The sequence below is a fragment of the Lineus longissimus genome, chromosome 1, assembly GCF_910592395.1.
Source record: "Lineus longissimus chromosome 1, tnLinLong1.2, whole genome shotgun sequence".
Classification (NCBI taxonomy): domain Eukaryota; kingdom Metazoa; phylum Nemertea; class Pilidiophora; order Heteronemertea; family Lineidae; genus Lineus; species Lineus longissimus.
This window is the reverse complement of record NC_088308.1, coordinates 6,115,643-6,138,891: the sequence shown is the minus strand read 5'-3', so window position 1 is coordinate 6,138,891 and position 23,249 is coordinate 6,115,643. Positions and strand designations below refer to the sequence as shown.

The 23,249-nt window shown below is 40.5% G+C and overlaps 2 protein-coding genes across 2 annotated transcripts; both read left to right on the top strand.

The window, feature by feature from the left end:
* The first annotated feature begins 446 nt into the window (after positions 1–446).
* LOC135486899 (uncharacterized) lies at positions 447–21,498 on the top strand. The gene is made up of 3 exons (XM_064770071.1): positions 447–708; positions 19,543–19,719; positions 20,075–21,498. The coding sequence occupies exons 1-3, from the start codon at positions 642–644 to the stop codon at positions 20,287–20,289; spliced, it is 459 nt and encodes a 152-aa protein (XP_064626141.1). The 5' UTR covers positions 447–641; the 3' UTR covers positions 20,290–21,498.
* Positions 13,015–17,451, top strand: LOC135486893 (ribitol 5-phosphate transferase FKRP-like). Its single transcript, XM_064770057.1, has 2 exons — positions 13,015–13,075; positions 14,423–17,451. The coding sequence occupies exon 2, from the start codon at positions 14,477–14,479 to the stop codon at positions 16,058–16,060; it is 1,584 nt and encodes a 527-aa protein (XP_064626127.1). The 5' UTR covers positions 13,015–13,075; positions 14,423–14,476; the 3' UTR covers positions 16,061–17,451.
* Positions 21,499–23,249: the final 1,751 nt, after the last annotated feature.

Sequence of the window (23,249 nt, the reverse complement as noted above, 5' to 3'; positions counted from 1 at the left end):
TTACTGTTTTATTATCTTCAATTGAAGCCGAATGCAAATTAACCATCTCCAAGAACTTGGGCAATACATGTCATACGCGTAATTCGCTTGATTCTTGTGAGTTTTCGCAAATTTCCCGAAAGGCCAACGCGAACGCCTGTCACATTGTTCGACATCATGATCAGGAGCTCGAACACGCGTTAACGTTTCCGGGGCTTTGCGAAAACTCCCTGTTGCCCGTTTACGTCAATGCTCGTTTGATGGAAGCTGAGTACGCGGGCTACTTCCTAAAGACACAGAAACTTAAGAATGATATTTTCCTTTGAATAAAATATGTTTTATATATGGCACATGTGAGAAGCCAAAAGGAAGCTTCTCCAAGAAATTTAGCAAGTCTAATCAAATTGGATTGATTTCCTCTTGTGGAAGAAGGCGAGCCCAGCGAGAGCGCTAAGACTGGCGGGCGATACAGTTTCCGCGATGGGCGGTATATAGTTTCCGCGATTTCTTCTTCACGCGGAACATGCTCGATGGAATGAATACACTCTCTCAGTCATAGGATCAGGCGGCACAAGCTGCTTTCTCTCGCGGTTGAGATGACCCAGTCCTAGTTGACGCTGTGCTGATAGTTGTTTCTTTCGACAAACCCTGCTTTTGGAGGAATGATGCTGCAAATAGACGCTCACTGGATTTTATCCGCCGTCCTTGTTACAATTTGCGTAACACAAGGTAAGAATGCTTCAACTCTCTTCTTGACTTTGTTAACTAAGGAAAACGCTCTTAGAATTACAGACTTTTTTCGTTTCTTGAAAACCTTTAAGAGCCAAGACAAATACGCACTCCAGAGAGGTTTTTCAGCAAAATGAAAAGTCCCGGAAGGTGTTTGCAGTTGTGATACTGAAAAAGGTGTTTCATTTGCTAAAAAAAAACCGGGAAGGGTTGCATTTTGTGTTAAACCTGTTAAGGGTAAAAGTTTTTAAAACCGTATTTCTAAGAGTGTATACATGTAGTATGAGTTTTTTTTACATTACATACCCTTGCTTATGAAGGAAGCCGTTATTTTTTAGGATTGCGGCGGACTCAACCTTAGCTATAAAGTTAGTCAAACTAGTTGTTCTGAGAAATTGCAGGGCCCGCGCCAATCTTTTGAAACGGTATTGACTTATTGAGTTGCGTTTGCTGAAAGGAGACAAGGAGATAATGTGTAGACTAGTCATCATGTGCAAACAACGCATTGGAGCAGCTAAGGGGCGTGGTAAGATGGTTACAACAGGCAGTCGACTTTCTATACAATGTTTTGGTCTCAAGGATAGGAAAGAAACCCATAAATGATTGTATTTCTTAGTCTATTCTGATGACGGAATGCTGTCATCGGAAAAGGCTTTTGCAAGAAAGGAATGGTGTGTTCTCTTGGGTCAAATTTAAGTTACTGGAAACTTTAAAAAGTAAGATAGTGGTTAAGCCACCTCGGGTCTGCCCAGATGTCAGTCATGTGCCAAGTGGACCTGCCCCGTAATGAATAATCACAAGTCCGTATGGTAAGCGATGGAAGATAATGCCAATCTCGGAGGCAGTGTCTTATTTAAAGTGTTGGTTGAGTGATGAGACCGTTCGCTCACTTTTAACAACTAATCCGTCATGACTGTTGTGTATACTGTATTTAGAACATCGGAGAAGACAGATTGTCACGATTCTAATTAGTCTCTGATCTATCAACAATGTGCATTCATGTTCCAATAGTATGGATGCTGTCAAAAAAAGTTAATGACTTTCTTATCAAAGGTTAATGACTGTGTGTGAATATTTTTTAAATGGCCTTTCTTGTTTATTTTGCGTATTGGGGTCGAGTACATCAATGTCAGGATAAAAAGTTGAACGTGACATGCATATTATGTACATTTAATGATATTTGAAGAAATAATCTGCGCTGACATACATGTATCTCCTGGTTTCTGCTAGTAAATCATGATTTCCAGTTTTTGTTGTTGATTCTCTCGATGGTAGAGTCAATAATTGCTTCTTGAGTTCGTGTTTCGCAATCGGGGAGACCACGGTCACAATTATTTGTCAGGGTGCCTGCGGCACCGTTGCGAGTGGCCATCCTCTTTTGATTCACCAATTGCTGGCCAGAAAACCGCTGTTGGTGCATTTCATCCCTGCAGACTGTCAATCGCCAATATTTCGTTTCGAGCCTCTTTAATTTTGGCGCTATTCAACAATGTTACAACTTCAATCCATGGGGAAGGAAAAAGCAATCCACACCTCCAAATCCATACTCTTAGATATAGAGGTTTTTGATATGATGAAAAAACCCAAATAGTTTTTGAGATTGCGAAAAACTGCTTATTTAATGTGTCGGCCGGAAAACCATTCGAGGTTTTCAACAGCTCAAAAACCTTTATTTCTAGGAATGAATTATACCTCAACACGATATGGTATTATAAGATGCTTTCGAGATATGCTAACGAGCAATTATTCGCCCATTCAATACATCTTCATCAACCAGTAGCTCATCGATCCGTACCTGTTAGATAAAACTCCAGAGCGTTTAAATTAAGATGTCAGACGTGTCAGACGCGGGGTTAGTTATGTGGCGGATGAACTGTCGACATGAACCATGCTTGGCATGCTTATCCATCCTAAAGTACCACGGCTTTACTTACATGTTTCTTTGTATCAACCAGTTACTCGTCCATGTTACAAACAGTGAGAAGCATTAAAAGCGACTCCGTTCGTTAAAAAGATGAAAACAGAACTTGGATGTAAAGATTTATGATATTGTCTAATAAATTCGTACTGCTGATTATGAGTAAATTTCAACGATGGCGTCGTGTGAACAGGGTCGGTCTGTATAAAACGAGTTGAGTTCCGTCTTTTTCGAAGAGGAAACTGAGTGTTCAGTTTTTTATGCCGATCGTTAACTAGATAATGGATGCCTGCATTTGTCTCTGCAACACTAAAAAATTCCTTCTGTCGTGTAACAATTGGAAAAATCATGGGCAGCGCCCATTTGCACTTAACACATCGGATCAATTTAATGGAGACTGTCAACCAGACGGGGAATTCAATTTATCGTTAACCGCATTATTGATACATCTTTGTAACGATAGCTAAAAGCAAACTCAATTTACAAGACCGGGAAACTTTGTTTTCTTCATGTATTTCAAGGGATAGTTTTCTTTTTTGCTCAGCCACACCAAGAGGGATTTACCGTGAAAGATCGTGATTTTGTTAGTAACAATTACGTATCTTGCGACAACGAGAATACGGCCCCGGTGCTTGATGCTTGCCATGGGAGATTTCGGGCGGGGCGACAGATCCGTAGAATATGTTGCTTGCAGATACGGGGATAGCGACACCGACAATGACAGGGTTAACTCTTGATTGTTCCTTTAACTGGTTTGGATGAGTCAGGTGCATGATGAACTGCACTGGAGCTATCAACAAACAGCACCAGGTACGAGTTAAAGAATCAGAGTTAACAAGTTACCTACCTTGTTACGGTTCTCACAGTGAACAGTGATGTATATCATGCTGACGATCAAACCGAAGCGAACAAGTAATATCGCAATCGCCAGTACATTTTTTTTGAAAGATGCTGTAAATAATGTGCAGGTGATCAGACGCTACTTGGTGTTGTATTATATGAATGTCTTTTTATGGGTCATATACTGTACATAGGCGCAAAACCCCATGACCTATTTTGGGAAGCCAATTCCGCATCCGGACTAGCAAAAGACATAATTTTATCGAGAACGGCAAACACTTGGGAAAAGTTAATCAAAATTTGCCGCCTGCACGCACTTTGCTAAAGAAGGGACGGTTCTTCTCTCAACTCGTTGATCCGCATACCATATCATTTTGGCCTTATGGCGCAGAAGCATTGATTTCTAAGCAACAAAATGCTATTCGCGGTATGATAATGCATGCTATGTGGTTAGTACTAAACCGGATTCCTTTTGTGGCCCAATGATTTCGTTTGCGCTGAAATTTCTACACTTTGTTTAGTTTGCCTTCATATGAATTGGAAGACGTTAGTGTGAGATGGTGGTCCAAAGACCAAGTTGGTGCTTACTGACATGTACGGTTTGTTGTCCAAACCACGCTGCCCATACATCCAGGTCTGAAGTCCCGTGAATACCATAAATGTTAACATGGGGCATTGAACTTGGCTGTCCTAATGCATTTCCCATCTGCCACATACATGTAGTGGTCGTTGTCCGTGACATTCTTCCGACAGGAAAATGGCACGCGACCACCTTCTAGCATCTTTAATTTCAATTTACAACGTGAATGACACACGGCAATTTCAGAACAAGACTTCGTGATAAACTTCGTCAGCTCTGAGAGGGTTCATTTTTCTTTAGGAAAACAATATTATAACTTGGTATTGTTTTTTTTATGCGAAGCTTTTTCAGCGTATGCAACTACAGCCCGCGTGTAACGACTGGTTTGTGATTCCAAACAGATTCTGAATAACTATTAATCATACTTATAGAAATATGTTGCGCCGTAGTAACATCTGTTTCCTCTATTTCATTGTTTCCCTTTTTTATAACACTGAGCGGCTTGGGGTGATGGCTACCAAGCCCTAAAATATCAGGCCCCAAGGTCGCATTATCGTCGGGCAGAAAATGCATGCTGCATACCGTCTGCAGACTGGGGGTTTTCTCGTGAGTCAATAGAATCTAAGGTCTGGAATTAGGGGACCATATCAGCAGTTGCTTTCAGCTAACTTCTGTATTAAAATTAAGATCTGGAATTAGGGGACCATCTCAACAGTTGTCATGTGATTTTCACAATAAAAAATAAGAGGCCATTTCAGGTATATGCCAAACGGTAGAACAAAGATTATCTAGGCCGTTGTGCAAACAGGCTTTGCGATACACCACGAGTTGGGGTGTAGGCCTAAATTCCTTTAACTGTGAACCAAGTGCATCCACTGGCACGCTACATGTATGTGTGACTCGCACGGATTTAGCACGTAGGGCCAACATGATGCTAATCAGCTAGGATGTATCTTGTGACCAGGACTGTAGTAATAAACATTTGCCTGAAAACATTTTTTATTTGGCCTAACAACACCTGTTTAGAATGTCAAAGAGGCCGGTATTTTCACTTAACATCAAGAGACAGAGGAGAACTGTCAAGGTGGGTGTTTGATATACAATGGTTTTCTGTTCCCTGGGTTTCTTCATTCTGTTATCTTTAATCATATTTACCCATGTCATTCAGCACTTTTTATCATGAAATGTTGCCTTTGAAACGACCTCAACCTTGCCGGCCAATCAACCAGGCGCACGAGGCACAACAGGCCGATACAATATAGGCTACATGTTCTGTATTAAGTACGTCATCTGTCATGCACGCCCAAAAAAATCTTCCTGCAAGATGATTCACAGGTAATTCAAATATAAGAAAACAGAAGGTGCATGCATGTATATACCTAAAAGGTTTTTGAAAAGCCCCAAAACACTTATTTTTAAGAGGTTACGCTTTCATAAGGCCTCGTCACCGTAGAGAGTTCCATAACCTGGCCTGTCTCTCCGCATCCTGTCTCCTTTAATCTAAACAACCCCTAATTCAATCGTACAGTTTCGGGCAAGCGATGTCAAGACATGGTGTCAAGTTATTAGATAAAATTACCCTGAATGGCCCTAGAAACATTAGCCAACATCGCGGGTCGATGTTTCTAACCAGCAGGCTGCCATCAGCCCTCAATCATAGTGATCATTATTGAAAACCTAACATTAGATATTCGGTTGACATCTAGGTCTTTAGGGGGTTACCCAGTGGTCATTTCTTTCATAGGATTCATGGTATACCCTGATGTGCTTTTTTTCGTCTAACTACATTGTAAGAGGGTCCACCTTCGGTGATAATATGACCCCGCTTATAGACCTCTATATCAATTGGCCGAGAAGTGAGGGACTGTCAATACTTCTGGGGCGAGATCCTCTTGAGCGGAAACGCCATTGCGACCAATGCCTCTATACTAGCCTAATGGGCCCCATCATCCTTTGATCTTGATAATCATTATTGAAACCTGGCAGTAGATATTTGGTTGTCACCCGCCAAAGGCCGCTGATGTAGCTTGACTTGAGGGCTCTAGCAGGGACATTGGTGACGCCATTGATTTTCTTATCAGTATTGATACAATGTAGCTGGTGAAGCCATTATGGAAAATTAGTAAGCCTCTCTCATCACGTTGTCGGGTGCATCTTGGTTAACCAGTAGTCACTCTTCTGTTATGTCAGTTGGTCTGCCGGGCACCTCAGTGCGTTAGTGGCCACCGCGACTGGGAGAGAATGCACTGACAGTGCATTTTCATGTACATGTATACACTCTCCTCCCTTGTCACCAATCGCTGCTTTACCTCGTATATTGTACATGTACAATGTATATCGTATGCTCTCGCTCTCAGATTCGCGACACGTGCAGTTTAATTTGATGTGTTCCTCGTCATTCTCACTGGGCACTTCCTCAAACACACGACAGTGCAGGGCCCTGTAATTTCAAGATGGTGTACCAAGAGATCTTGGTAAGGAGATTGGCTTTTTCCAACATATCGTTTCAGCATAAAGATCGCGGCGAAATGCCATGTTCAACTCCACTCTTACATTGTCTTATCATCAGTTACCGTACCTTTTCACCGCAGAGTGTAGTTCAATGTTCCTCTCTTGTTCATAGCACTGCTATCAGCTCAGTAACAAGCCCTGTAGTATGAATTAAGTTCTAGCACTGCGGGTAAATTAGACGTCTTGAATCTTTTTTCTTTAGAAATATAGCGACTGAAAGTGATAGATACATCGAGATAAATCTGAGTGATCGACTGTTTTTGCGAGCAGTTTCTCACCCGGGGGAATATCGCTTAAATTCCTAGCCAGTTAATCTTGAATTAAGTGAAGCTTTCATAATGATATTGCGCTGATTAAAATGGAATTCTGTATGGATGAGGAAAAGCATACGTGTTAGACGCCGTTGAAAACCGGGATAAGGTGATTAACATTCGTTTTCCTTTCGATCTGTTTGCTCGTAATTTCTATTTGGTATGATTTTTCTCTGAAAGTTATGCAAAGACTTAGTTTGTTTTGCCGCGGACCCCTTCACATAAGTATTGATGTCAAACCGCCAAGGCTTGAAGCCTAAATCTGCTGTCTGTGAAGATCATTATGTAAATTGCTCCATTTTTTGCGCTTTCGCAACACTAAACCTTATCACCATGATTGGCAGCGACAAGTCCGTGGGAATTAACATCGTATATCCCTTGTAGTCTTGCAGAGACATGGACAATAACTGTACAATTGTGATTACCTCTGCGATTTATCACCATTTTGCCCAGATCGTGTAAACTGGTCAAGTTTTTACATCCACTGCCAAGTCTTTGGCAAATTGAGTGGAGTGGCTGGGGCCAAGACATGGATTCTACTTCGAGCCTTGACGAGATTTGTCATCGCCGCACCAGTGAAACAAATGCTTGTCTTCACTTTAAGGGTGTAAAAAAATATTTGCCTCGGGCAAATCGCTTTCTCGTGCGAACAGTATTTGATTGTGATGTATTTTGAGAGTCCATATTGCTTGATTATCATCTATAAAATACTTTCATTTAGCCACAATGAGATGGTGAGATCCTTGTGTGTATACTTACACCAAGAAGGAATGTTGTTTTGTTCTTGCATGTAAGTGTCTTTGTAGTTTGAACTTGAACTTAATTCGCTCGAGATAACTTTCTTTGTCACGAACAGAATGATTTCAAAAGTTTATTTCCAGACATGTGGTGAAGTGTTCGAAGGGTGTTACACTGCTGCTTCAGATCCCACTCCCTCCTAACTATGTACGTATCAGTAGCAGTTCGATAAGTAAGTTAGCTATAGAATGCAGATGTAGACTAGACAGGTATTTATCACTCGATTGTCTGCTTTGTCTGCATTCCACTTGTCGATAGGAAGATAAGATTGTGAAAACTTTACATCAGGTCAAAGTTGCTTCACTGCCCATTTCTCAGCATTTTATGCTGTCGACTAAAGACTTTTAGGAGCACGCAGCCGAGTGTCAGTGAGAGATCATGTCGCCGAAGTCTTTAAGATCCTATGTTAATGAAAAATCGAATGATTATTGTCAGTGTAGGCGCTATGTCAGTCCAAGGCAGTCCATGGAGCGGCACCGGCTTACCTGACTGATATGGTACAACGCCGACGTGGGTCAGCCTATTCCCTCAGGGCTGATGCCGCTTTCCTTCTACAGGAGCCACGCACCAAGTGCATACGTTTTGGTGACAGATCCTTCTACAAGGCGGCGCCACTCCTATGGAATGGGCTGCCCACCTACATTAGACTTGCGGAGTCAAAGGCAGCTTTTGGAACGATGATAAAAGCACACCTTTTTCGAGTGTATTTCAAAGGCGCCTGAGAGTTGGTGAAATTTTTCACCAAATTTGGGCGCTTTAGAAATGTCATATTTGATTGATTGATCATATTTGATTGATGTCATCTATACAAAACGAACCCTCTCATTGAACGTGTGCTCGTCGTTTACCTTATTCACATACTACTTGACTCCTCTTCAACGACGGAAGATACATGCAGTGCCGATCGGAACCAAACTGACGTTTTCAAATTAAGGACAGGAACCAAGTGGTTTGTGGGGATGGGATAGACTCAAAATCGAGAAACGCTAAAAGCGTCTTCATGTATTTCAAATATTTGTATTAACCTCAGCACTAAATTCTACATGCATGCAAACAAATTTGGTCAATACTTATAAAGTAGTTTGACTCGAAGAAGAGATTCCGCTTTGCTATTTTGTTATTCTTTTAGAACTTTTTTATCGTGTTAAAGAAAATAATTTGATGGCAACAAAATGAAGCCTCCTCCTGGTGACACCAACGGACTGATGATATGGGCCTATATTCAGATGTAATGAAAATCCACTTTTACTGACCCAACTTCACAGACTAGCCGAGAAAATACCTCATGTTTCCACTATTTGACCGCGCCAGTGTCACCAAGCGCTGATATCTCGGAAGACCTAACACGAATTTGTTTAAAGTTGGATCTTCCAGAGATACCAAGCCTTCGATGATGTGGGCTCTCCCAGAGGGCGTAGGCCTTGACCTGCAGTGTGCCGATAGAAGGTAACAAAGAGTCAAGTCCAGGTAGGAAATCGAAGAAATCGAGTGTTTTGTGTAAATAAATATATTGAAGTATTTTCATGAGAAAGAGTATCGATTTTGGAAAAATATTAATTTGATTGAATGCAAGTGGATTCGGAGAATGAGCGTGTTCGCAGGAAATAATGTGAGAAAAAGCCTCTCGTTTATAGGGAGTGATCCCCGTTTAAGTATCCAACTGCCGCGCATGCGTCGTGAGATAGGAAGATCCCGATCCGTCATAACTGACCAATCAGGAAACGCCAAATCATTTCGTAATCGCCACGACCTGACCGAAAAAGAACATGTCACCCCTTATGCCAACAGCATCTGTGACCAGGGTCTATTTTCGCGTCCCGGCTATCCCTAAAATGACGATAATAATCCTGAAGCGAGCGCAACAGCTGTAGGTTATGGTTTATACATAGCTGACCCATCGTGGACCAACTGAACCTAAATCATACCTATTAACTAATTATTTCAATTTAAAACTAAGTATCTCTTTTGTCATTAAATATAAGATATATCAATCGATGAACCCCGAAAAGGGACCGCTTGGGTTCTCAGGGAAGTCAGAATCAATAGACTTAATCGACCAAATATAATCTAATCATACCGCAACTCCTACACAAGGGAGGGTCACACTCTAACAATTTTTCCATCTGACCCCGACGCCGAGTTCCCAAATCATATCTTCTCGTATTTAAAAGGGTGGAAATAAAAGTTATCCTACAAAGCTAACCAAAGCAGTTACCCTCCAGGGCTTTCACATCGCACAAACTAATTAAATTTATCTATAAAAATTCAATGCAATATATGTATATACATGTACTTAAACGAACTCATCTCAGGAATTACAAATCAAGTTTTACAAATTGTAGAAATCTGTCCTTTAAATTAACTATTTCTTTCCAATCTAATTATTAGACCCCAAAAGGTTATTAAACTTTCACAATTTCAAAAGGTACTTGTCAATATATTTTACTAAAATGCACACCAACAGCTGGCGATAATTACAAAAAATACCTCCAACGCTTCCTATAGTTATGTACACGGTCCTTACAAGAAGTTACACAACAGTTACTGCCGAAACCAATGTGCCATCCCAGAGCAGGGGTGCGACGGCTGGAGCAAATTATATCCACCGAATGGTTAACCATCTAGGTTTCCGGGTATTAAGTAAATAAATAAATAAATTGAATTTCAAGCCGTCTGTTACACCAGACATACCGGCGTGGATAAACACCGGCGGGTACGAAACGCAGGACACAGGACGTCCTGCATGCAGCGTACTGCAAGACGGGGCCCGTCTCAACAGATGCAGAAAATGAAACGAAAAATATTGGGGACAATCTCAGTTGTGATCTCAACATATTCTGAAAATGAAGTGAGGAATATCGACAGTAAACATACATTAAAAATATTGGCCCGGTTGATCAAAACAATTTTCAGATATATCTTGGCGTTTATGGCAAGCCGTTCGTCCAATAATTAAGAAAACCTAGTTTTATTGAAGAAAACCTGGTTTTCTTCTTAAAAAACGTAGTTTTCTTCAAGAAAACCATGTTTTCTTCCATGAAACTAGGTTTTCTTCGAAGAAGCATAGGTTGATTTAAAAAACCAAGTTATCTTGTTAAAAAACCAGGTTTTTTAAAAGAAAACTAGGTTTTCTTAATTATTGGACGAACGGCTTGCCATAGGAACCTACACTTTATGCAAAAAGAATAAGTTATTTTTTAAAAAACCTAGTTTCATGGAAGAAAACCTGGTTTTCTTCAATAAAACATAGTTTTCTTCAAGAAAACCATGTTTTCTTGTTAAAAAACTTAGTTTCATTGAAAAAAACTAGGTTTTCTTGAAGAAAACTATGTTTTTTAAGAAGAAAACCATGTTTTTTTCAAAAAAACTAGGTTTTCTTAATTATTGGACGAACGGCTTGCCATAGGCGTTAACCTGAATTAGCGTTTTAGTCATTTTGCCTTAACTGAAGGAGTTAACGCCAAAAAGATAGAATTAACGCCAAAGTAGCTCTTACTTAAGTTTCGAACAACCCAGACAAGGTTATTGAGGGACACGTTAGCACCATAGCTGTCTGTGGGACACTGCTCCCTTAATATACAATTGGCTGTCTTTATAGTGAACTCCCCTTGGATCCCTACAAAACCCTCAACAAAACAAACTCCCCTTTACCCCTTCACACAACTGTCCTTTAAACATCAAAATCCTCAACAGAGCTCCCTTCAGAAATAACAAAATCCTACCACAGGTCCCCGGTAGACATTAAAGCCCTCAACAAAACTACCCTGATATCTGACCCCTCTATACACAACTCCCTTTTAAACACCAAACCCTCATCAAAAGTCTCCATTTAAATAACTAACCCCTCAAACCAGCTCCCCTTCTATATTAAACCCCTCAACAAAACTCCCCTTTAAAACATCAGACACTTCAACAGAATTCTTGTTCTACCTTAAAATTCCAAACCCCTAAACACAACTCCCCTTGAGAACTTTGGACAACAATCCCCTCAACACAACTTCCCTTTGATATAAACCAAATCCTGAGGGTTCATGCTCATTTCGCCTTGTCTTTTTTCGCCTTTTCCCATTTTGCCTTTAAAAAATATACATTTCGCCTTCTCCTATTTCGCCTTTTCCAATTTTGCCTCGTCCCAATCCGCCTTATTCTATCTCGCCTTTGTCTTTTTTCGCCTTTTCATTTTTCGCCTTATGCTATTTTGCCTCTGTTTTATCTTGCCTTATCACAAGTTGCCTTATCCATTCTTGCCTTCGTCTCAGTTTGCCATTGTCTTAATCTGCCTTCTCCTATTTCACCTTGTCCTAATTTACCTTTGTCCTAATTCGCCTTCATCCTATCTCGCCTTTACCCGCCCCGCCTTTGTATTATTTCGCCCTCTTCCCATTTCGCCTTCTTCCTACTTTGCAACAAACTTGGTGTCTTTACCCATGTTTGTTGAGTCAATCTTTCATGTGAAAGTGTCTTCAACAGTGTTGAAGGGCTTCTAGGGTCCATTCGGGGGTACCCGCAACCAAAACCCGGTGTAGATAACTTCTCAGCCATTATAGTCATATTACATTACATACCATATTACAGAAGACTTTTGTCTCTTTTACCCATGTTTTACCCATGTTTGTGGGGCCAATCTTTCATATAAGAGTGTTTCCACGAATTATGTTTTGGTACCCTACCCAAGGCTGTTGCTTATTTACCAATATTTTCAAATCTTCATAACTTCTGAACCATCTACATGTAAGCTTACATGTATCTCCAAAACCAACTTTTGGATTGATAAAAGGCGAGGTGAGATATGGCGAAACGGGAGAAGGCAAAATGGGAAGAAGGCGAATTGACATAAAGGTCAATCAAGAAAAGGCAAGATGAGATAAGGCAGGATGGAACCAAGGCAGAATAGGACAAAGGCGAAATAAGAAAAGGCAAACTAGGATGAGGCAAGATGAGAGGAAGGCGAGTTAGGAAGAAGGCCAATTGGAACAAAGGCGAAATAAGACGATGGCGAAATCGTAGAAGGCGAATTGAGAAAAGGCAAGTTAGGAGAAGGCTAAATGGGAGAAGGCAAAATTGGATAAGGCGAATAAGGTTAAGGCGGAATGGGCAGATACCATCCTGAGTCCACCTTTTAGGTACACAGCTCCCTCATGAACAACCATGAAAGATCAGATCACACTACTGAGATGGTCCCTAACACTCCTCATTTCATTTTCTGCATCTGTTGAGATGGGTCCGGTCCTGCAGACACGACAGCACAGAAAAGATCCGTCGATTCCATCTTGCCGTAGGATGCTACGAAGCGGAAGAATGAAGGTGTACCTTCTCTTGCTGATTGTTCTGATCGTCATGACCGTGGTGATTGTTGATTACCTGAGCTTCCATACCTACACTAGCGCAAGGAACAGTTCATACATACAGGTAGGCGTGTGTGGAAATTGTGGAAATGGCGCAACAGGCCTTTTTAGACACATCTGTCAGTTGAACCCTTTGTAACTCCATTTCCCGGTTGGAAATGCTAGCTCCTTATTTGTTTTTCAATTCGTTTAACCCTTTCTATCTCAATTTCCCGATTCGAATGCTAGCACCCGATTCAACTACAAGTCAGTTTTACCCTTTGTACCACCATTTCCTGGTTCAAATGCTAGCTCCTTATTCGTTTCCCGATTCATTGGCTGGTCGATCAATAGGGAGCTAGCATTTGAACCGGGAAATGGTGATAGGGTTAAACTGACCGGTCGTTCATTTGAATCGGGAGCTGGAGTAAATGGGTTAAAACCAATCGATGGAGTGTGATGAATCCCATGTTTTGTTTTATTCTTCCCTATATTGATCAGAATCGTGTAACCATAAAAATTAGGCCTTTCTACACGAGGACAGTTGGAAACTGTACTAGAATGTTCGTGTATACATGTAACTGTGGCAAGTATCAGCACATTCATACAATCAGAGTCTTTCAATAAGAAGAATCGAATGCAGCTACATGTACATGTACATGTATTGTTCGGAAAGTCTTGCACTTCCACTCGGTTCAAAACAAAGGTTTTTGAGCTTTCGATAAACCTGCCAGGGATTTAGCCAATACAAATATGCACCCCGGATAGAGGTTCTTCAGGGAAATGGCTCACTGGCTCAAAAACCTTTTTTGGTGTTTTTCATTTTTCTCTGCTCAAACCCCATAATTTAGCAAGAGTGTAGTTCCATTTTCATTCTGATAATAGGTTGTTTTTTTTGTGATTAATTAAAATCTATTCATTAGCCTTTGAACCTATCGGATTGATTCTGCCTGAATTATTCTATCAGAACCCATACTAAATATTATTCCCCGCAAACAGTCGCACTTATTTTAAAGCTTTTATTTCATTTAGCGCCCATCGTTTTGACTAATTGCAAAAATAGAAAATAGGTTTGAATGATGTTGCGTTGTTTTACAATACATTTAAGTGTTGCTCATTCATCAGCTATTGCAGACAATATGAAAATAAGGAGATATCATTTTGTTATGACTAGTCTTGCCATCAATTGCACTGGCAACTCTTGAAAATGATATTTTTCTCGGATGCTATTAAAAAAGAAAGATTGATATGAATTAAGATTGCATGGTTACGTAAATTATAGAATGTTGTTTTCGTTAATATTATGTCTTAAATGTTACTGGTGATCTACCTCTAATCTTGTATACAAAGCAAAACTGACACCGTCTGAGGAGGACATGACCAATTTATACTTCACTTAAAATGCAATCACGGTGTTTCTCTTTTTTTACAGGCAAGAGAAAACCTGCCGGACCCTTCACGTGCGTTAGCGGAAAGACTGAAATTTATGGGGAAACTCATGCATGGTGCAAGAAAGCACGTGCGTGGATTGAAGACAGCCGCTTATTTAGGGAATGCGATAAAGGCAATGAACTCGCTCTATAAGGATATGAATATTGACCCGAATGAAGTATATAAGAGAATTACACATAAACCAAAAAGTGTTTGTCCAGAAACATTTAGAGGAACTCCTTATGACTATCCGTTATTTGACAAAGGCTTTGAAACAGAACCATGCAATCACGGTTTACCGATATGGAAATTAGCAACCGTTGTGAAACAGTTTTGCGACAGCAGCCCTGGCAACGTCGTTAAGGAGATTGAATTATTTGCCAAGTCTGTGTATGAGTTGGCAGATTCCAAAATACCTGTATTCATATCAGCTCACCACTCGCAACATCCTAATATAAAGGCATTGGGGCTTCATAATTTAGTTTCATTCAATACCAATTGCTCAAGTGACGGGACGGTGTTCAACTACATGTTGAAGCATGTGAAAACTAAGTATGTGCTCGTAGCACGTGATGCTGCACGTTTAGACCACGATGCTAGACTGGAGCGCTTGATCAGAGAAATAGAGAGTCTGGATGTTATCGTAGCTGGCGGCGCTATCCGGTACCCTAGCGGGCACTGGAAGAAAGGCTGTTTCCAGTCCGTCTACAGAAACTACTCACTGAAATACTTCGAAGGCTATGATGAGTCGCTGCACGGGTGTACCTTTTGCGATTATATCCACGGCCCATTTGTGACATCCACGAAGTATCTGAAAGAACACCCATTCAATGCCAGCTTGATAGAAACAAATGGCCTTTATGAGGACTGGTTTCTGAGAATCGTTCTTCAAAATGGAGAAACTGTTGTTTGCCCCGATAGCTTGTTTCACGCGCAGCGCCTGGATACACCACATACACGAAACAAAGATTGGCAAGTGTTTATGGAGAAGTGGGATTTGGTGAAACTCTTAACTTCAGGAGGCCGCATAAAAAAGCGAGATTGTAGCAAGCAGGTATTCAAAGGTTACGATAGAAATGCCCGATCTCCATGTGACTTGCAATCTCTTGCCTACGCTGTTAATACAGTGATGAGACTATGCGAGGAGAGTCAGATTCTCTGCGTGTTAGATTCTGGGACTGCTCTGGGAGCCGTGAAATTTGGGAAACCACTACCTTGGGACATTGACGCAGACATCCAGTTTCGCTCAGCTAACTTTTCAGCGTTATATAAAATGAAAACGAAATTTGCAAAGATGGGTTTTAGATTAGTTCACAACGTCAAGGACACTATTCACATCTTTTACAAGGGATGGACAGTTGAATTATTTAGTGTGCGTAGAATAATTACCGGTAATCCAACTAAGCTTTTATTTGATAGACGGTTTGTCAATGGTCCGAGAAATCCGGGACTGTGGTTGCGGAATCGCTACGGACTGGAGATATTCCAACATGCGCATCATTGGAGGATAACGGGAGACAATTCGAGTTGGATCAATTATAAAACAAATGTGTTTCAGCCATGCTTAAATAGTGGACATAACTGTTTAGATATGTATAATGCTGATGGTAATTTGCAATTTGGTGATAATCTCCCTTAAATGGAAGGTATACTTTTAATATGCACCATCATCAACCTGAGTAGTTGTTTAGGTAGTTGTAGTGGTGGTAATAGTCAAGGTATGTGCGTGTTTTTTCATGTATTTATATCTGGTAGTCAATAGAAACGCACGAAACTCTATTATTTATTATCACATTAATTTGAAACCTGTCAGGACGAATAGATAATCGCGTCAAGAAAATTTAGATTCCAGAATGGGTTTGTTGGTGTAAACGGTCATTATCAATACGAAGGAAATACCTACAATTCTGCAAATCAAAATCCGATGGGTACTTCAGTCAATATTATAAGATAAACGAGTCGAGGAATTCTGCTCCATATAACACATCATCATGACTTATCGCCCTCTAATTATCATCAAAGCAAGTATTCTACTACTTCCTGTACAAATATATCCAACTTTTAAAAATATACCCACTGAATATATAGCCCACTTACAACTTGTAATCGATCACCGGACAATCCGCTGTTTGTCTCCTTGTCTGTGAAGAGAAATGTCGGCCGCTGATCGAGCTCAAGATGCTCAGAGGTATTCTTGTGCACTTAAGAGATGGTTACTTACTGGTTTTACATCTCTTACTCAAGCCAGATTTTACTCTTACAAGTACAATTACGATGGCCTGGTATTTGAGGATCCACCTCGTAATCTCACCTCGTGACTGGAAGCTCGAAGGTTTGAGACATTGTTGCATATGGTAGCTTCCGTAGCGGCCGGTTGGTTTGCTGCCTGAGGGTGACTTTTAGAACCACAAACTCGACAGGTGCGAATGCTTTTCATTCATACCTCATGTCGTGAGCCAAGTCTGCCCCTTTGATTTGCCTTACAAAGTCAAGTAAGGCTAACCTAATTGTCCATATCCGCGTACGGAGACACCATGATAATTATCAGACGTCGTTGCAAATCATCCTCGATATCATTAGAGGCTGCAGCATATTTCAGTATGTACGGAAGTACGACAGTTCCCACTGACGCTCTAGTGAAGTCGCAGTGAAATCATTATCTGGTCATTGATTAAGGTGTTGACAATCACGCTTCGGATTAATGACTTAACGTTACAGGTTTTCAAGAAAACTATATTTCTCTTTCACGGTATCTTTGTGACCATGATAGTTTGTTACTGCAAGCTAACCAAATAATTTTCACAACGAAAGACGTTTGAAACAGCCACAGGTTCATACATTTAGTACATCCAATGTCATTCTGTGTAAAATCATATTTAGCTGCGACTCGGATGATGTATACATTGGACGCGCTATAGCATAATGGTCGAGTGGCGACTGGTCAAGGAAAGTCACGTACTGGCTTCGTCTAGAGTGGCATCAAGTAGTGAATCACTTAGGTTATGTCACATTAAATTTTTCCTTTGTCGATATCGGTCGTTCGCGAAATAAAACGATATATATTGTGTACTGTACACCATTTAAAGTTTTGTTACTTATTTGCACAGAGAGATCAGCTGAGTTGAATCGCATGAGCTTTCAAAAGGGTGCGATTTTAAACGGCAAAACTAAATCCAGTTTCATTGGGGGTGGTTTGACCCTTTGACATAATCATAAAAGCAATCAAACACTGAAGTTTGATTTAATCATGTCGCATTTAAAACCGGAACATTTCCTATTACTGTAGATTTCCCCAAGTGATGGCGTGGTATTCCAGGGTCGTCTTCGTGCGTGATTAGAAAGCGACTGGGTTTGTTTTCACGCCAGTGTAAATGTCAGTATAACTGCATGTACATGTGTATATGTTGGCAGTTCGCCTCGATGGATATTCTCTCAACACATTTCCATTATTCCACTAGGTAACAAATATGGTTCTAGCGGATGGCCATATCTGTAAAAACATATTAATGTCGCGAAGATAGACAACACTGCAAAAACACACAATAAGTCTGGAGACAAAGAGAGTAACATCTGTAGAGTTTTTTAGGGTGTGTGAATCAGCTACTTCCGGGGCTGATGGATTGCTATGATTCTGGTATCTTCACTCGCCTGTGATCTGTACTCCACGAATCGGGGAGTAGCGGCTCACAAAATGGCGGCCTCGGATGGACTCGCTGAATACGATATGGGTCTAATCAGCCACGAGTAGAAGTCTGAAGTTAAGACGGAATGATGCAGTATCCCAGGTAGACCTGGATGATTATCAAGATCTTGAGGCTCAAGAAGCCGCTATGATGTTGATGAGAGTGATGATGATGTTGAAATATAAATATAAAAAGTCACCGAAACACGTGTTTTTGACCAATGATTTTTTGCTCTTTTGCCCCCCCCCCCTCCAGACCAAAAAGCTAGCTGCACCCCTGAAATAGGCCTACATGCCGATTTATCGACGGTGTGTATCAAACTTGTTATGACAGATCACACAGCAAAGCCTCTATGGCAAGCCATACGTCCAATAACTAAGAAAACCTAGTTTTATGGAAGAAAACCAGGTTTTCTTCTTTCAAACTTAGTTTCAGGGAAGAAAACCAGTTTCATTTCGAATATAGACCGCCCTCAAAAACGAATCCGGCAGTGTCAAAAGGTGCATCTTTATGCTAAACTATAGGGGGCCGTGTTCAATTGCTGGTGTGACAGATGATATAGTCCGCCTGGAGTCATGGTCCGGAGGACCATGATCCCTAGGGACAGGGGTCCTTCGGACCCCTAGCTGTCCCTAGGGATAGTAGTCTTAACCCGACTTCTATCCCTAACCTTCCTATAAGTAGATTACTATAATAATAATAGTATAAGTAACGGACTATAATCCCTAGCGGACTATGGTCCCTAGTGCACGATGACCCCCGGACTATGGTCCCTAGGACTTATAGTCTCTGGACTATACCTCTAGGGGACTATGACCACTTCTATACCGGCTTGAACATTCCTTAAAAGGACAACGCGCTCGGTTGGTAGTCGGCTGCTACATTACTCTCTCCATATCCCCTAGACATAATAATCCAGTGGCGGTCAGCCAAATAGAATCATAAGTCTATGAATGACATTATTGGTACTAAGGAGCTATGAAAAGCCATCAAAGATGAGCCAAGGGCCATTAGTCACCGTCTTCCAAGTGCACTGATGGGATGATGGTCAGTAGTGGTCGTGCTGGTTGTTCCTCTTTAACATCACTGGCATTAAAATGTATGGATCGGTAGATGCAGAATCAATTGATACTGTTACGATAAGAAAATTCCGTATTCAGATATTTATAGCACGGCAATTATGAGTGGTGAGTCGACGGAATTTGCATACATGAGAGATAAGTCACCAATGAATTTGGTACGTGCACGCTTTCGTCAAACATAACATGTCCAGCTGGACAGTTCATAGTATCAAGCAGGCTTTGATTACTATTTTACGTACTTTAACACATAAATGTATAGGTGACTATTTAACGTATATATTTTACCGGCCTCGGTGACTCTTTTACGTAAATATTGGTGACCATTTTACGCTCCATTTTTTCTTGATCTTCTTCAGGTGCTGCCCTCCTTTGCTCAATATGTGGCAGCAACACAGATCCGAACTGTCTCGACAATCCTCCCCCTCCAGAAAACTGTACAACCACGTGTCTGGCTCGAGACGAAGCAACAGGAGTTTGTATTATTGAGGAGAAGCTAGAGAAATGTGTTATAATCAAAAAGTTAGATGCCAATGGTAAGATAGGTTATTCTTTTACATTGAAGAAGTATTTTTTAAAGATAAAGCTGGTCATAAAAAAGCCTTCTCCGCATAGCATTGTATGGGGGCCATCAGAATGTTGGATTAAAATACGGCTGTACATCTGTGACTAAGGTAATCCCTGGGTTATGTTCTTCGTCACCCGACTGACATCTACAATATCCTTCTGGCGTGACTATCGCAGTGTATGTGCATGTCATGGTGTTCCTGCCGATTTCAAATCGTATTCAGCCTTTATGCGAATTATTTGCTGTACTGGTACGCTAATAAAAAAATGTATTAGTTGCATTTAATTATACTGTTGCTGACTGTTTGTTGCTGCCTTTTTCAGATACGTTATTGGAACTTTCGAGGGGATGTATCCCAAAGACTTTTACCCAGAATAATGACTGGAATTGCCAAGTTGGTTCAAAGGATGACGTGGCGCATAGGATATGTATGTTTGGGTGCGAGGTGGACAACTGTAACAAAGGAGCCCGGATGGGCCAGTCCGTGCTCATGGTATCTTGCCTTATTGCTATGTGTGGAATTTTGAATATACTGTAAACCGTCAAATATTCGAGGATGTTTTAATTTCCCGTTTTTTGCGGATGTTTTTCGATTTGTGAAAAATTATATTTTGATTAGAAATATTTTTTAACTGAAAAACCGAAAGAAAATGTGCAATCCAACAAAATAAAAATCGCGATAACTATTTTTTTGGCAGACATTTTCGAAAATCGCAAAAAATAGGCGCGAAATTTTGGCGATTCACAGTATATCGAAGACAGAAGACGAATAGGAAGGTGCCTGTGTTTCATGAAGACAATACCTTTGCATGCGGTCCAGCCATTCAAAAGGAGTGATTTCTATCAGCATATCATCTATAGGCCTAATGCTTGCACGTACATGTTACTTGTGATGGGTTTGTTTTAGGTCTATGTTACCCTTGCTGCTGGCCGTACAAATAATATTTTCTTGTATTTATTTGCAGTAGCCTTATTTATATACTGTACATGCATAAGTATAAATATTAGTGTTTATTTATTCTTATCCGAAGTTAAGCTAGAAAAGTGCCACTCACACATTTTTCAGTAGTTTCCTTACGATCACTTTTCTCAAACCAGACACACCTGTACATACCAGACTCTAAATTTTGAACATGTCAGAACACATTAAAATAAATCGAAATGCATTCACAAGAAAAATGTTTTGGAGCATGGTTCGAGAAAAAGGATCATCAATCCTTTCTTGAACTGCGTCACAGTAGGCCCTTTTCTGGGATAAAATTTGATTTTTAGTGGCCCATCGGCAATATTTCGGTGACGAAATGCAGTTGTTGCCGTGTTTTTTATTGCGGTCGTTTGATGGCTGTAAGCTAGATCATTATCTGTGCTTTGATTATTTTGGCTACAAATGTGGTTGGCCGTTCCTCGAGTGATTCAAACTCAGTGTCCTTAAACGTTGCAACACGGGAATCGCATCAACTAGCGAATGTTTTTGATGTAAACGCGCGTTCCTCGAGTTAGAGGCATATATGTAGGTGTAGAAGAGACAGTGAATGGTTTATGACAGCTGATGCACCTGCGGTGAGAGTGCCAATCTCCAAAACAAAATATTTGGTTGAACGTTACGAACATGTATGTAGACGACGCAAATGTAACGAACTTCATAAACTGTATAAAAAGTGTAATCATTCACCAATGTATAATTAATTAGCCCTTTTTGTAATGCATCCGCTTGTGTCTTAATAAAAAATTGTAATGTTTTTGGTCACACTACATATTCATTGATCTATCCGCAAGTTCATCGTGCATTGTACATAGTACTCCATCTACGAGGCTTTCTTTATGTACATTGTCAACGACATCGATTGCAACTATTTCCAGCCGTCTGATCTGCTGCCGCCATAATACACTTAGAGTTAACAAGTCCGTGTGCTGAAATGGTGTGCTTTCGATCATAAAATGAGACTGAAATATGCATACATGTACACATAGTTATAATTTATTATCAATTGATATAATATAATTTAAGTGGAATGCATTATAAATAATTAAACTAACAACATCACCGGCTTGTCTGATATATATACATGTATAAAGTATTGCATTTTGAATTTGGTGAATCAAGGACGGATTTTTCGTTTGTCTCTCATCTATGATTTAGTCTATTAGTCGTACAAACTGAAGACAAAAAATGGCAGGATGATTATTCTAAAACACAGCCCCAATCATCGGATTGCTTTGCGATACCAATCTTGATTAAAATACCACAAGAGATTTTCGGGTCGGAAACTATAAGAACATTTAAAACCAACTACTCTAAATTCAGTTATCAATAAGCCCGCAAACGCTAGCGCCGAATTAGACGACCAGAACCAGATACTCCATATTGGTTTTGAGTCAAGTAACCAGTCTAGTTACTCTAAGATATAGGATATAAATTCTGAAATACCTTGGTACCGTAAAGTCAACTTTTAAATGGAAAATGCATAAGCCTCGTTCTGAGTTTGGAGTGTTTTGGACACGCAACCAAGATGCTCTACCAAAGTTCCCTCGGGTTGCACTAAAATGTGGAAACCATGCACACGTCACCCCGTACGGAATTTCAGCTCACTTCAGAAGTTTGAGGCTCTCAAAACACTGCTTCAAACACAAATCAGCCAAGGAAGCATCAATCACCCTAAGTTTTTTAATGAGCACTACACATATTTGCCGAAAAAAACGCTCCAAATAGCCCATTTGCGCGGATTTTAGCATCACTTGAGCGAGCCGATGCGGACTTCCTATGCGCGTTGTACAAAATGTACATGTCTCATTTTCTGTAACGTTGCCGTAACATAATGTAAACAACGGTGCTACCGGCGCTCCAGGGTGCGAAATTTTTTTCTGCAGGATACTTCTGCCACAGTGTACATCTGACAGCCAATCACAATTGGCGCGATCTTTGACGTCACACTGTTTATTTATGCATGATAATGCAAATACAATGGACGATACCGAGTCGCATGCCGAGTGCCACTTCAACTGTGAATGTGACAATAGTTCATTGTCTGACCCCAATTATGCTCAACTCAAGGTTTGTGTCGTAGTGTTTAGGAATGAATTGCACAGATTCATTGTAAAATTGATGATATTATGCGTACAAAAGAGGCATCAGCTGATCTGATCGCTACATTGCAGTGCATGCATTGATTTGTGAAATTTTAAGGGGTAGTGACACTGACAGTGTTGCCAATGTTGATAATTATTAAAGGGACAGTGTATCCGATGTCTGCTGTTTGTTGAAGGTATCAGGCCTATTTTGGTAGTTTGAACATTGTTGAAGGGCCATTGTATAAAACACATTTTGACAAGCAAACAAAATAAATTGAATGGTGGCGCCACCTATGCATATACAGCAGAACTAGTTACACGGTTGACAGATAAACATTCAACCTCGGCTATTTTGCCGAGCACAGTGCGCCTTTAACAGACAAGTCCAATAAATACAGTCCACTCGACATTGACGACAATGAAAATACA